General features: G+C 73.5%; 2 protein-coding genes across 4 annotated transcripts; both read left to right on the top strand.

Annotated features, from left to right (window-relative positions):
* The first annotated feature begins 3,847 nt into the window (after positions 1–3,847).
* Positions 3,848–5,802, top strand: JUND (JunD proto-oncogene, AP-1 transcription factor subunit). The gene has a single exon (XM_068920076.1). The coding sequence runs from the start codon at positions 4,394–4,396 to the stop codon at positions 5,720–5,722; it is 1,329 nt and encodes a 442-aa protein (XP_068776177.1). The 5' UTR covers positions 3,848–4,393; the 3' UTR covers positions 5,723–5,802.
* Positions 5,803–8,643: 2,841 nt separating this feature from the next.
* Positions 8,644–12,045, top strand: CIST1 (colon, intestine and stomach enriched 1). 3 transcript variants are annotated; one of them, XM_068920173.1, is made up of 5 exons: positions 8,644–8,725; positions 10,511–11,329; positions 11,491–11,532; positions 11,654–11,799; positions 11,906–12,045. In XM_068920173.1, exons 1-5 carry the CDS (start codon positions 8,668–8,670, stop codon positions 11,951–11,953), a joined length of 1,113 nt encoding a protein of 370 aa, XP_068776274.1. In that variant the 5' UTR covers positions 8,644–8,667; the 3' UTR covers positions 11,954–12,045. The 3 variants fall into 3 exon arrangements, with proteins under 3 accessions (XP_068776274.1, XP_068776275.1, XP_068776273.1); XM_068920174.1 differs by having other exon boundaries at positions 8,647–8,725; positions 10,508–11,329; positions 11,654–11,790; XM_068920172.1 differs by having other exon boundaries at positions 8,647–8,725; positions 10,508–11,329.
* Positions 12,046–14,220: the final 2,175 nt, after the last annotated feature.

The raw sequence follows: 14,220 nt of genomic DNA, 5'->3' as shown, positions 1-14,220 counted from the left end.
AGGGCACATGTGTCCTCCCTCCTGGAAACTCCGTCTCAAAGTAAACACCAATGTGGCATTTTAACAAAGCACAGGCTGAGCCCTGTGTCAGACTTTCCCTTCCCAACCTGCTCCCTCCCTTTCTCGTCCCTGCCTCCAGCCACAGAAACCCCATGTGTTACAGCTGCCCTAATGAAAAAGGAAACAACTGCAGTAGTGTCTGGATTTACGGTCTGTTCTGGCCAGATAATGTTCGTTGGAACAATGGGACCTTTGGCTTCGGCTCAGGGTAGAGTCCTCTAAGCGCGCCTTATCTCCTCGCGAAGCTTGGGGTCGGGCGTTTTAGCTCATTAAGTTCTGCTTTTGTTTAATTACAACCGTGCTCCTTATCGGTGTTCCCTTACTGCCTCCCCCTTCTTTGCATCCTGGGCCATGTTCTTTCCACCTCTTTGGGAGTGTTTTCAGGCCGAGCCGTCGCACGCGACGCGGCGGCAGGTTCTGTGTCGGAGATAACCGCGCGCGAGGGGCATCCAGCCCTTCTGTCGACGCAGAGCTAGTCTGCGGTTTCGGTCCTTCCTGCACGCTCCCCAAACTGCCTTCCTGTCCCAAAAAGGGTGGCCGAGGCCGGCGTGCGGCAAACAAACCCGGGCGCTCCAATCCGGCCCCATCGCAGCGTCTGAAACGAACGCAAGGAGGAGCGAGATAAAAGCGACAGCCGGAGAGGAGGGAAAAGGTCTAAGACGCGATGCCGGCGTGGACACGCGCGGCCTGGCAGGGCGAGCGGCCCCCGGCCGGAAAACCGGGGTGGGTCGGGGGGGCTGCACGGCGGGAAGCGGCCCCGCGCTCGTGTTCGCACGGGGCCGGCGAGCCGCTGGCGGCGCGGCGCGGCCGGCCGTGACTCATGCTTGTGTGCCTGCGTCTGGGAGACAGCACAGGAATAGTTACACGCCAGCCGCCTGCAACGCGGAGGGAGTGGCCGCTGAAATATTTCAAGGCTGCGCTAAGCAACTAAAAATACACGTCAAATCCTCCTCCTCATTTTCCTTTTTAATGTGTTTTTTTTTTTTTTTGTCTTTTTCTGATTGTTGCAAGCCCCTGGTGCCCGGGGGCAGCGCGGCCCCCTCGGCGGCTGGCGAGCCCTCGCGCCCCGGCTCGCTGCCCTCCCTGCCGCGATGACTAAGACGCCGCTTCCCTTGCGCGCGCGCGGGGCAGCCAACGCTCTGCTGGCCGTTCCCTTTTTCGGGGTAGCGGGGCCGGGAGGCAGGTGCTGGCCGGAGCGCCTGCTCTTCCTCCACGTGCAGCCTGGTCGTCGAGCGGCGGCGCGGCCGGGGTTTCGGGCTGGCGCGGCGGCTTTCTCTGCGGTGGCGGGGGAGCCCGGCTCTGCGCGCAGCCCGCTGCCCTCGGGGAGCTGCTCCCGCTCCCCTGGCCAAGGGGCACCGAGCCGCTCCGGGGCCGTTTGCACCCGCTGGAGCTGCCGCGGCTGCACCCGCTGCCGAGGAGGAAGAGCGAGGATCTCCGCCGTGGGGCTGGGAGGAAGAGCGGCGGCGCGGCCGGGCACCGGGGTAAACGCAGCCCCGCTGGCAGGCGGCGGGCCGAGCGCGAGCGGGAACAGCAGCCGGGACGCGGGCTCGGCGTCCTCCGGGTCACCGGCCGCCGCTTCCCAGGGCAGGCGGCAGGGCCTAATTAAACGCTCGTTAGGAAAAACGAAGGGCTGTGCTGCAAGCCGGTGCCGCGGGCGGCGCGGGTGCCCCGGCGGGGTTGCGCGGGGCCGGGCCGGAGCGCGGCTCGCGTCGCTGGCCGCCGGCCAGCCCCCCTTGCAGCGAGGCCCGGGGGCCGCTCGTTCCTCTCTGTAACTGATTAAAGCACCTAAAACCAAAGCTGTTTCTCATTTTGGCTGGCTGCGGCGGGGAGGGGGCGGCGGGGTGCCCGCGGGGGCGCGCGCTGGGTGCTCTCGGCGAGGCGCAGGGTGCACAGGGGGTGCACGCAGGGTGCTCTCGGTGAGGTGCAGGGGGTGCACGCGGGGTGCTCTTGGCAAGGCGCAGCATGCACGAGGGGTGCACAGTGGGTGCACGCCGGGTGCTCGGCAAGGCATGGCACGCGCAGTGGGTGCGCAGGGGTGCACGCCGGGTGCTCTCGGCAAGGCGCAGTGTGCACAAGGGGCGTGCAGGGAGCATGCCGGGTGCTCTCGGCGAGGCACTGCATGCGCAGGGGCGCGCGGGGGGTGCACGCCGGGTGCTCTCGGCGAGGCGTGCACGAGGTGCGCGGGGGGTGCACGCCGGGTGCTCTCGGCGAGGCGCGCACAAGGGGCGCGCAGGGGGTGCACAACGGGTGCTCTCGGCGAGGCGCGGCGTGCACAGGGGCGCGCGGGGGGTGCACGGTGGGTGCTCTCGGCGAGGCGCGCACGAGGGGTGCGCAGGGGGTGCACGCCGGGTGCTCTCGGCGAGGCGCGCACGAGGTGCGCGGGGGGTGCACGCCGGGTGCTCTCGGCGAGGCGCGCACGAGGGGCGCGCGGGGGTGCACGGTGGGTGCTCTCGGCGAGGCGCGGCGTGCACAGGGGTGCGCGGGGGGTGCACGCCGGGTGCTCTCGGCGAGGCGCGCACGAGGGGCGCGCGGGGGGTGCACGGCGGGTGCTCTCGGCGCGGCGTGCACAGGGGTGCGCGGGGGGTGCACGCCGGGTGCTCTCGGCGAGGCGCGCACGAGGGGCGCGCGGGGGGTGCACGCCGGGTGCTCTCGGCGAGGCGCGCACGAGGGGCGCGCGGGGGGTGCACGCCGGGTGCTCTCGGCGCGGCGCGGCGTGCACAGGGGTGCGCAGGGGGTGCACGCCGGGTGCTCTCGGTGAGGCGCGGCGTGCACGAGGGGCGCGTGGGGGGTGCACGGCGGGTGCTCTCGGCGAGGCGCGGCGTGCACAGGGGTGCGCAGGGGGTGCACGCCGGGTGCTCTCGGCGAGGCGCGGCGTGCACGAGGGGTGCGCAGGGGGTGCACGGCGGGTGCTCTCAGCGAGGCGCGGCGTGCACAGGGGTGCGCAGGGGGTGCACGCCGGGTGCTCTCGGCGAGGCGCGGCGTGCACGAGGGGTGCGCGGGGGGTGCACGCCGGGTGCTCTCAGCGAGGCGCGGCGTGCACGAGGGGCGCGCGGGGGGTGCACAACGGGTGCTCTCGGCGAGGTGTGCACAGGGGTGCGCAGGGGGTGCACGCCGGGTGCTCTCGGCGCGGCGCGGCGTGCACAGGGGTGCGCAGGGGGCACGCGCCGCGCCGGGCTCCGGGCTGCCCCACGAGCGTCCCCCCGAGCCCGCAGGGAGCCGGCCCGCGCCCTTCCCTCCCCTCCCCGCGCTCGCTCGCCGCCCGCGTTTCGCCAGGACGGAAAGTCCGAACCCGCTAACGCGGCCGCGCCCCGTAACGCGCCCAGCTCCGGCACGGACTCGAGGGCGGACACGCGTGGGAGGCGCCCGCGCGTGCCTCGGGGCCGCGCGCCCGCGTGGGCGGCCCTCCCCGCGGACACGCGCGCGCCCTCCTCCCCCGGCCGGCCCCCCCCTTCCTCCCACCCCCCCACGCGCGCTGCGCCGCGCGCCGCTCCACGCGGAGCCGCTCTGACGTCACCGCTGACGCCGATCCGCCCCCTCAGCCGCCCGCGGCGCGGCGCGGCCCGGCCCGACCCGAGCGTGACGCGCGGCCCCGGCTCCGCTTTAACTCCTTCGCCGCCGTCCGCCCCGTCGGGGGGGGGGGGTGGAGCCGGGCCCACGCGGGACGGCGGCGGCGGGGGGGGCCCGGCACGCACGCCGTGGCCGCGGTTCCCCCGGGGGAGGGCAGGGCCGCGGCCGCAGGTAGCGCCCGAAAGGGGGCCGAGGCGCCGGTAAAGACGAGCCCCGGCCGGGACCCCCCCGCTGCCGTCGGGGGTGGGTGGGGGGGGGAGCGCGGCCCGCCCCCCGGGCCGGTTTTCGGTTGTTCTTCGCAGCCTTTTTCCGGTGCCCGCCCCCGCTCGGCCTGGCGTGAGAGCCATGAGTTGTGTCCGGTCTCAGCACCTCCACCGGGGAAGCACCGGCTGCCCCGGGGAGCGTGCACGGGGCCGGATGCCCGGTGGAGGATGCACGGGGAGCGGAGGGGTGCCCGGTACCACCCGTCGGTACCGGTGCTGTTCTCCCCCCCCCCCCCAACCTTTGTGCCTATAAATACCGGCGGCGGGCGCGCGGCGCGGGGCCACGTGACCGCCCCTCCCCCCCCCGCCATGACGTCAGCCCAGGGGCCCTCGCGCTGTTGTGCCGTTTACCCGCCGGTCGCCCCGGCGACGGCGGAGCCAAAAGTGGGCGGGGCGACTCCCCCCTCCGCCCCCCTCCCTCCCCGCGCCGCTTCCCGGGACGGCGGGCCGGGAGAGTGGGGGGGAGGGGCGGGAAGAGCAGCGGGCGAGGCCCCGCCCCCTCCATGCAAATGTGGGCGGGCAAGGACGTCATCTGCAGCCAATGGGGGCGCGGTTCGGTGAGGTCACCGCGGCGGCGCCGCGTACTTAAGGCGGCGCGGGGGCCGGGGCGGCGGCAGACGCGTGTGCGCGCGCGCGCAGCACCGGGGCTGCGGCCGGTGCTACCGGGGCTTCCCCCCCCCCACCCTCCCCTTTCCCCCCCCGGCAGCGCTCGCCTCGGGCCGCCTTCCCTTCCCCCTCTGTGTTGTTGTTTGCTTTTTTTTTTTTTCCCCCCCTCCTCCTTGTTTTCCTTCCCCCCCGCCCCGTCCCCCGCAGCCGGGCGGGGGAGGAGGATGGAAACACCCTTCTACCATGATGATGTGTTGAGCGGCCTCGGCAGCGGCTTCGCCCCGTCCTCCGGTAGCACCGGGCTCCTCCTGCCCTTCCCCGGCGGCAGCATGATGAAGAAAGACGGGCTCGGGTTGGCGCTGCCGGAGCAGGTGGCGGCGGCGCTGAAGGCGCCCGGGGCGGCGGCGGCGGCGACGGCGGGGCCGGCGGGCGGCGAAGCGGCGGCGGCGGTGGGGCTGCTGGGCTCGGCCGAGCTGGGGCTGCTGAAACTGGCGTCGCCCGAGCTGGAGCGTCTCATCATCCAGTCCAACGGGTTGGTGACCACCACGCCGACCAGCGGGCAGTTCCTCTACTCCAAGGCGGCCGCTTCCGAGGAGCAGGAGTTCGCCGAGGGCTTCGTCAAGGCGTTGGAGGACTTGCACAAGCAGAACCAGCTGGGTACCGGTACCGGCGCGGTGGCGGCGGGAGGCGGTGGCGGCGGCGGTGGTGGCGGAGGAGGAGGAACCGGTGGGGCAGAGCTGCCCGCCGCCGGCTTGGCCCCGCCGCCCGAGCCGCCCGTCTACGCCAACCTCAGCAGCTACCCGACGGTGAGCTACGCCGCCGAGCCGGGCCCCTTCGCGGCACCGCCGCCGCGGCTGCCGCCGCCGCCTCCTCCTCCTCCTCCTCCTCCGCTGAAGGACGAGCCGCAGATCGTGCCGGAGGTGTCGAGCTTCGGCGAGAGCCCGCCGCTGTCGCCCATCGACATGGACACGCAGGAGCGCATCAAGGCGGAGCGGAAGCGGCTGCGGAACCGCATCGCCGCCTCCAAGTGCCGCAAGAGGAAGCTGGAGCGCATCTCCCGCCTGGAGGAGAAGGTGAAGAGCCTCAAGAGCCAGAACACGGAGCTGGCCTCCACCGCCAGCCTGCTCCGCGAGCAGGTGGCCCAGCTCAAGCAGAAGGTGCTCAGCCACGTCAACAGCGGCTGCCAGCTCCTGCCCCAGCACCAGCACCAGGTCCCCGCGTACTGAGGGTGCCGCCCCGCTGCGCCTCCGCCGCGGACTTTGCAGCGAGGGGTGCTCGGACGCCCCCTCGGATGGACCTGATTGGGGGGGGGGGGGGGGACGGACGGGGGCATTTCCCCCCCCCCCTCCACCTTTTGCCGCGCCGGCGCTGCTGGTGTGGACTGAGAGCAGCGTGGTGGAACACCCCCCCCTTTCTTCCTCCTCCTCCTCCTCTTCTTCCTCGGCCCGCTGTGGACTTAGCGCCCTCCCCGCCGTCGGGGCTGGGCTCTCCGGGCTGGAAAACCCCCATGGACTTGGAGGTACCAGGCGGGGGGGGGTGAGGGAGAGGACCCCCCCCCCCAGCCTTTCCACCGCGCTGCCCTTCCCGGGCACGGACTGGAGCAAAGGGGTCCGACCCCCGTCGGACTGAGGGGGCACCGGGACCCCCACAACTTCCCCCCCCCCCACGACGGACTGAGGGGGCGCTGGGACCCCTCCGACCCCCACGATGAACTGAGGGGGGCGCCGGGACCCACCTGATGGACTGAGGGGGCTCCATGACCCCCGATCCCTCCTTCCCCCCCCCACAACGGACTGAGGGGGGCGCCGGGACCCCCCCCCCCCGACCCCCGACGGGCCTCGGCGGCCGCGCCCGGGATGGCGGCGGCGGCGGCCCCGCGCCCGCCACATTCCAGTGAGGCCCCAGTAAAGCCCGCGCCGGGAGCTGCCGCCTCTCGCTGTCTGCTTCGCCACCGGGGGGGGGGGGAACCGGGGCGGGGGGGGGGACCGGGAAGGTTGGGGGGGGGCGCGGCGGGAGTTTTGGGGGTGGGGGGGGGGGGAAGGCCGGGCCTGCGCCGCCGGCGCCACAGGCCGGGCAGGAAGCGGCGCGGCGGCCGGCTGCCATCTTGGGGCGAAGGGGCTTGTGGGACGGTGGGGGTGTGGGAGGGGGCGGCTGGGGGGTCCCCGCGGGCGGTGGGGGTGTGGGGGGGATTTGGGGGTCGTGGGGGGGGGGAGCTCGTGGGGCTGGAGTGGGGGCCCTGGGGTCGTCGGGGGGGTCCTGTGGGTGTCATGGGGGGTCTCCAGGTGTCCCCGTGGGTGTTGGGGGTGGGTTTTGGGGTCCTGCTGGGGGTGATGGGGGCTCTAGGGTTGTGGGGGGTTGTGGGGGGGTCGCAGGGGGCTCTCCAGTTGTGGGGGGTCCTGTGGGTGTTGTGGGGGGGGCTCCAGGGTTGCCAGAGGTCCCCATGGGTGTTGTTGGGGGGGGGTTGGGGCCCTGCTGGGGGTCACGGGGGGCTCTAGGGTCTTGAGGGGGTCTCTTGGGCTGGAGGGGAGGCCCTGGGGTCCTGTGGGTGTCTTGGGGGGGTGAGGTCATGCTGGGGGTCACAGGGAGCTCTATGGTTGGGGGGGGGGTCCTTGGGGTCCTGTGGGTGTTGTAGGGAGGGGCTCCAGGGTCGCCAAGGGTCCCTGTGGGTGTTGTGGGGGGGATTTTGGGGTCCCACTGGGGGTCATGGGGGGCTCTAGGGTCGTGGGGGGGGTCTCAAGCCTGGTGGGGGGGCTGTGGGGTCACAGGGGATCCCTGTGGGTGTTGAGGGGTGCTTTTGGGGTCCCGTTGGGTGTCCTGGGGGGGTTCAGGGTGGTGAGGGCTCCCCCAAGGCTGGGGCGAGGGTCTCCAGGGGTCCCCGTGGGTGTTGTGGGGGGGGGTCCCGCCGCGAGCCCCACGTGGAAGGCAGCCCCCCTCGGCAGGGGGGGACCTTCGCTCCCGCCAGCCTTCGCTTCCCCGCTGCTCCTCTTCCTCCGCGTCCACCCACCTGCGGGGCTGGCCCGGCTCCAGCCGCCCCCGGCCGCCCCAAATTCGCACCGGCGCGACGCCGGCAGCGCCCCCCCGCTCCGCCGCGTCCCTGGGTCAAACCCCCGGGCGCAGCTCCCCGGCACGGCCCCGCGCGGGGCAGGGAGGAGCGCCGTGGGGCTGCCCCACTTCGGGGCCGCTGCCCCGGCACGCGGCTGGGGCTGAGCGCCGCGACCCGTTCCCCGGCCGGCCGAAACGGGGCGCGTGCCCCGACGGGCCGTCTCCCCGCGGGCTGCATCCCGGCCGCCGCTTCCGCCCAGGCTGCCTTTGCCGCGTGGGGCCGGGGAGGACGGCGAGCGTGCCTCGGTTTCCCCATCGACGCTGCGCCCGGTGCCGTCTGCCGAGCGGCCTCCCGTAGGCGCGAGGTGGAGGCTGGAGGCCGCGGCTGGGGCCAGGGCGGGTTCGGGGAGGGCGGGGGGGACGTCGGGGTGCGTTCGGGGACAGGCGGAGCGGGACAGCTTCTGCGGCGCAGCGATGCCGGATGGGGCGGGGGGCACGGGGACGTCGCCGGCCCCGCTGCAGCCCGCGGGGAAGGAGGGCGAGCGCCGGGATTTGGCGCCGGGCCCGGCCACCGCTGCTCTTATCTACCCTGTTCCAGCTCCTGCTGTTCCAAGCGCTCCGCAAACACGGAGCAACGGCCCCGCTGCCGGCCCGGCCCTGCTCCCGCCCCGCGCTGGCGGGGAGCCTGGCGCGGGGGCCCCCTCGAGGGCCGGCGGCGGCGAGCGAGGCCTCTCCCGGGGACCCGACCGAGCCAGCTGGCCGCGGCCCGCCGGAGCAAGCGTCCTCCCAGCCTCGCGTAAACAACCGCTCCCCGTCGCCGGGGCTCGCCGGGGACCCGCCGTCCGGATGCGACGCTGCTCGGCGCTCGCCTTCGATCCGCCCCGGGGGGGGCGAAACCGTCCCCGGGGGCAGCTGAGTTTCCCCCGGGGGAAACTGAGGCACGGCTGGGGGGGGGGAGCTGCTCCAACCCCGAAGCCGCCCCCCCCCCGGAGCCCAGGCGCACGGCGGCGCCGGCAGGGGGCGCCGCGGCGGGGACGCGCCCGCCCCGTCGGGGCGCATAAAGGCGGCGGCGGCGGCGGGGCGGGCGGCAGAGCGGCCCCGGGGCGGCGGGGCGGGCGGGCGGGCAGCGATGGCCCGGGGCGCCCTCGGCCTGCTGCTGTGCTGCGCTTGGGCCGTGCTCGGCGCAGGTGAGCGGGCACCGGCGGGGGGGGGGGGGCCGGGGGGGGGGGGCCGGGTCGGGGGCAGGTTGGGCATCCTAAAAGGACCGTGGGGGCGTGAGGATGCCGGGCGTCGAGGGGGCGGTCTGTGCACCCTGGGGCACAGCGCCTGGGACACTGGGCATCAATGGGGGGGGGGGCTGTGCATCCTGGGGGGGGGAGTCATGGGCGCCGAGGGGGTCCGTGTGCTGCCCTGGCTGGTTGAGCACCGGTGGGGGTCCACGCACTCGCCCTGCCCTGCCGGGCCCCGGGGAGCTCCACGTGCTCCCAGCTCCAGGGGTTACAACGGGTGACCCCCCAGGACAGGGCTGTGCTGGGTGCCCACGGGTACCGGGAGGCGCCCGATGTCCCCTGGGATATCCTGGGTACGGAGAGGTGGGGGGGAACCATGGCACGCTCTGCCCTTCCTGCAGCCTGGATAGAGCCCCGGTGCTGCCAAACCGGCTGGGCTGGCTGGGGCACGCGGCGGCGTGGGCGCCCCGGCACCGCCTCGGCATCACCGGGCCGCGGAGGCCCTGCCCTCTGCGTCTTGCTCCCCCCCGCCACCCCGGGCTCTCCCGGTGCCGGTCCTCGCACGCTCTCCGCTTCCAGTCCGGGCCCCCAGCAGGCTCCCTGCTCTCGGCGTCCTTCCAAGCCCCGGGGTTGCCGGTGCCGGCGCGGGAACCGGCATCGGCGCGCCCGGCTCTGCCCTGGGCTCGCCGCCGGCCCGCCGCTCGCCGCCCCTGGTGCCCGCTGCCCGGCGCCTCCGTCCAGGCCGAGCCGCTCCTCGAGGACGCCGAGACCTGTCGCGGCACGGGAGAGTCCCGGTCCCACTTCCCCCAGCTCCCGCGGCCGCCCCGCGCCTCAGTTTCCCGCAGCGGAGCAGCGGGAGCCGGGAGCTCGGCGAATTCCCCGCGCTGGCCCAGCGCCGCGCACCGCGATGGAGGCACCGGCTGCGGCTAGGGAGGACAAAGTCTACGCTGCCAGGGACAAGGAAACCCTCCCCGCCGCGGCGGGCGACAGTGGATGAATGGGAACGGCCCGTCCTTGGGCTCTGGGGGGCTGTTGGGACCCCAGGTGCCATCCTCGGGGTCGGCCGGGCTGGGTGCTGGCTGCGGGTGCTGGCCACGTCCCCGGGCCGTTGGCTCCAGCGTGTCCCAGTGCTGTGCCGGCTCCTCCTGTGCAAACAGGATTTGGGTGGATAAGGGCGTTATCGGCGCTGGTGGCACCTGCCCGGCCCTGCCCGTCACCCCCGGAGGCCTCCTTGCGGGGCCGGCGGGTGTCCCAGCGCCCGGCCACCGTGCTGCTCGCGCCGAGCCGGGCCGGCAGCAAGGCCGTCCCGACGGCGGGGGCCGCGTCCGTGCTGGCCGCCCACCTCTGCCCCCGCTCCCGTCCGGTATTTACACACGCGGATCGGAGCCCCCCGGAGCCGTCTCTCCTCCAGGCTGAACCGTCCCGGCTCTCTGGGCCTCCCCTCGCGTGGGAGCTGCTCCAGCCCCTCCGTCGCCCCCGCGGGCCGTCGCTGCACACGCCCCAGCAGCTCCACGTCTGCCTTGGGCTGGCAGCCAGCTCGGCACCCAGCGCTGCTGGCGGGGCAGGATCGGCCCGGACATGCCGGCAGCGCTCTGCCCGCGAGGCTGGGCACCGCTCGGCAGCCAGCGGCCCCTGGCCCGTCCCGCTCCTCCCCAGGGGCAGCACTCGGCGCTTCCCTTGGAGGAACGCCATGGGGGTCCTCTCTGCCCGTTTCTCCAAGATGAACTACCATGTCTCCAGCAGGCTCAGCCATGGTGGGATCTCCATCCAGCTCAGCTGGCTCTGCAACAACTACAGCATCTCCGTCCAGCACGGCCGTTGTGGCATCTCCGTCTAGCACGGCCATGGTGTCTCCATCCAGCTCGGCCACGGAGCCTCTGTCCAGCTTGGCCATGGTGTCTCCGTCCAGCACAGCCATGGCATCTCCGTCCAGCTCGGCCGCGGCGGCATCTCCATCCAGCTCAGCCATGGTGTCTCCGTCCAGCACAGCCATGGCATCTCCGTCCAGCTCGGCCGCGGCGGCATCTCCGTCCAGCTCGGCCATGGTGTCTCCATCCAGCACAGCCATGGCATCTCCGTCCAGCTCGGCCGCGGCGGCATCTCCGTCCAGCTCGGCCATGGTGTCTCCATCCAGCACAGCCATGGCATCTCCGTCCAGCTCGGCCGCGGCGGCATCTCCGTCCAGCTCGGCCATGGTGTCTCCATCCAGCTCGGCCATGGTGTCTCCGTCCAGCTCGGCCATGGTGTCTCCATCCAGCACGGCCACGGAGCCTCCGTCCAGCTTGACCACAGTGGCACCTCCATCCAGCACAGCCATGGCATCTCCGTCCAGCACGGCCACGGTGGTGTCTCTGTCCAGCTCAGCTGCAGCATCATCTCCGTCCGGCTCGGCTGCAGCATCGTCTCCGTCCAGCACGGCCACGGTGGTGTCTCCGTCCAGCACGGCCACGGAGCCTCCATCCGGCTCGGCCGCAGCACCCACCCCACCTTCGCCTGGGCTGGCCCCGCCAGCCGTGAGCCCCAGCCCCGGGGACACCCCAGCCACCCCAGCCAGCAGCTCGGGTGAGAGCGGGGCTGGGAGCGGCGCGGGTGGGAGCAGGCTGCGGCGCCCGGCCGGAGCCGGGTGGGACGGGGCACCCGGCCGGCAGCAGGGCCGGGGCGGCTCCGCTTTCCCACGCGGCGCTTGAGGGGCCGTGGTTAATGGCTCGCTCTTCCCCTTGCAGCGCCGGCGTCGCAGCCGGCAGCGGGGACCGTGCCCACCGCAGGTAGGAGACGGCCCCGGGCTGGGGCACGCGTGGCGGGAGCGACATGGGGCGCGGGGTGCCCTGTCTGTGGCCGGGAGCGGGCCGCAGGCGTGACGCCCGGCCCGCCGTCTCGCCCCCGCAGCGCTGCCCCCTGCCAAGACGAACCCCGGCCTCGTTGTCGTCATCTGCCTCTTCGCGGCCGTGCTGGCGGCGGGAGCGGCGGTGCTGCTGGTGCGGCTGTGCCGGCACGGGCGCCCGCGGTTCCGGCGGCTGGACGAGGTGCCCCTGGTGCGTCGCCGGCGGCGGGTGCCTGCGCGGGGCTGCCTGCTGCCCTGGGGGCGGCGGGGGCCTGGCCGCAGGGCGCTCACTGCCTCTCTCTCTCTCTCCTTGCCAGGGGAAGGTGACGGAAGGGTCCCCCTTCGCTCGCTGCCCGCCGCGGTGAGCCGGCGGCCGCCGGCAGCCCGGCCTTGCCATGCCGCGGGGATGCCCGCGCTGGTGAATAAAGCAGCTGCCAGTTTGGCTGATTCTCCCTGTTTTCCAAGCCGCCTGCAGCCCGTTTCACTCCCCGCTCGCCAAATCGCCTGGGGGTGCTGCTCTCGAGGGCCCTCCCCAAGGCTGGGGGTCCTGGCAGTGGGCAGGGGTGCAGGGAGCCAGCCCTCCTGGAGCCCTCCGTGCCGGGGCACTGCCCCTCTGTGGACCCTCTGTGTCCCCTGCTCCCCGCTGCGCGGGGGCAAAGCCACCGGCCCCAGCAGCTGCGGGCGCTCCAGGGGCCAGCGAGGGGGTCCTGAGCCCTTTGGGGTCCCTTGGCGCTGGGCTGGGCCACGGGTCAGCGCGGGAGCAGGGCTGAGCTGGTGGCCTGGCCCTGGTGCCGTGCAGTGCTGTGCCATGCCATGCAGTGCTGTGCTGTGCTGTGCAGTGCCATGCCATGCTGTGCAGTGCTGTGCCATACTGTGCTGTGCTGTGCAGTGCCATGCCACGCTGTGGAGTGCCATGCCACACTGTGCAATGGTGTGCAGTGCCGTGCCACGCTGTGCGGTGCTGTGCCATGCTGTGCAGTGCCGTGCCACACTGTGCTGTGCTGTGCAGTGCCATGCCACGCTGTGGAGTGCCATAACACACTGTGCAATGGTGTGCAGTGCCGTGCCACGCTGTGCGGTGCTGTGCCATGCTGTGCAGTGCCGTGCCACACTGTGCTGTGCTGTGCAGTGCCATGCCACGCTGTGCGGTGCTGTGCCGTGCTGTGCAGTGCCATGCCACACCATGCAAGGCCGTGCGGTGCTGTGCCGTGCTGTGCCATGCTGTGCAGTGCCGTGCCACACCATGCAAGGCCGTGCGGTGCCGTGCCACGCTGTGCGGTGCTGCGTCACACCGTGCAATGGTGTGCAGCACTGTGCAATGCCGTGCGGTGCCGTGCCACGCCGTGCAGTGCCGCACGGCCTCCCCCGGCAGGGGGTGGGAAGGGAGGGAGCGAGCGGCCAGGCACGCACGCAGCCTTCCTTCTGCTCCGCTGCACTCCGGCTGCAGGGCGCCGCGGACCCGGTGGCCGGTAAGGGGCTACCCCCGGGGGCTGCGGGTGAGGGTGAGGGAAGGCTGGGGGGCGGCGAGCTGGGCATCCGCCTCGCGATGGGGCTGAGCCCCCCTCACTGGCATGCGTGGCCCTGGGCTGATGCTGCTTCTCATCCCAGTTCTGGGAGGACCGAGGGGTTCAACCATGAGAAATTGGGTTTCTTCCAGGTGGGAAAAGCCCAGAAAAGCTTTCCTGAGTGGACACGAGGGCCTTGGGCTGGGCCCTGGCTGAGCCTGGGGGGCTTCGGGGCTGCAGGCTAATGGGGAACCCCGGGACATCATTCCGGCGGCTCCTGCAAGGTGCCGAGGGATTCGTGGCCTGGCGGATGCCCTGAGCCGGTGCAGCAGGTCTGAGCACGGCCCAGCCCTGGCGGATGGTGGCCAGGCCCATCCCCGTGGCCTCAGGCCCAGGTGCTCTCCGCGCAGCCAGGAGGGTGCCCAGCGGGGTGGTGCGGGGCTTCGCTCGCCCCAGCTGTCAGCGGTCCGGGCAAGGCCGAGGAGTCGGGGCTAACCCCGGGGGCGCAGCGGGCACCCGTAAATCAGTGCCAAGAGAAAAAACCGTGTAAACAGCCCGTGCGTGGATGTGGTCGCGGCCACCCACCTGCCCCGGCCCAGACGGGGCGTCCCGAGGGTGCGGGCCGGGGGGGTCCCACCGGCACGGGCCCGGGGGGGGGGTCGCAGCCCCCGGGGCCGTCGGGGCTGAGCACCGCGTCCCGCAGGCGCGGCGGCGGCCGGGGGCACCGCGATGCGACGGAGCCGGACGGCGCTGCCCTTCCTGAGCGCGGAGGTGAGAGAGGCCCCGGGCACCGGGGGGGGGGTACCGGGGGGGGTGGGGGGGGCGCGGTGTCCCCGGTGCGGGTGTCCCAGCGCCGTGCCCGAGGGCAGCAATAACCGGGATTACGGCACTCAGCAGGAGTTAATTATCCCCCTAATGGGCGGTTAATTATTATTAGCCTCTGCGTAAGTGCGCGACGGCTCCGGGGGGGGGGTTCCACCGGCCGGGGGGGGCGGCCCAGGCCAGCGCTCGGCGGGGGTCCGGGACTCTCCGGGGGGGGCCGAGCCCGGGGTGGGGGGTGCATGCGGGGCCGAGCCGCCGTCGGGCCCCCCGCGCCCTCCCCGCTGCCCCGGCTGGGGGCGGCGGCT

This window comes from Struthio camelus, chromosome 26 (assembly GCF_040807025.1).
Source record: "Struthio camelus isolate bStrCam1 chromosome 26, bStrCam1.hap1, whole genome shotgun sequence".
Taxonomy (NCBI): Eukaryota; Metazoa; Chordata; class Aves; order Struthioniformes; family Struthionidae; genus Struthio; species Struthio camelus.
The sequence above is the reverse complement of the archived record's forward strand: the minus strand, read 5'-3'. Positions and strand labels throughout refer to the sequence as shown.

Excerpts from the sequence above, each read along its gene's own strand:
- CIST1 (XM_068920172.1), top strand. The coding sequence starts at position 8,668 with ATGGCCCGGGGCGCCCTCGGCCTGCTGCTGTGCTGCGCTTGGGCCGTG. Across the intron at positions 11,330-11,490 it reads CACCCCAGCCAGCAGCTCGG|CGCCGGCGTCGCAGCCGGCA; the intron begins GTGAGAGCGGGG and ends TTCCCCTTGCAG. Across the intron at positions 11,533-11,653 it reads GGGGACCGTGCCCACCGCAG|CGCTGCCCCCTGCCAAGACG; the intron begins GTAGGAGACGGC and ends TCGCCCCCGCAG.
- JUND (XM_068920076.1), top strand. The coding sequence starts at position 4,394 with ATGCAAATGTGGGCGGGCAAGGACGTCATCTGCAGCCAATGGGGGCGC.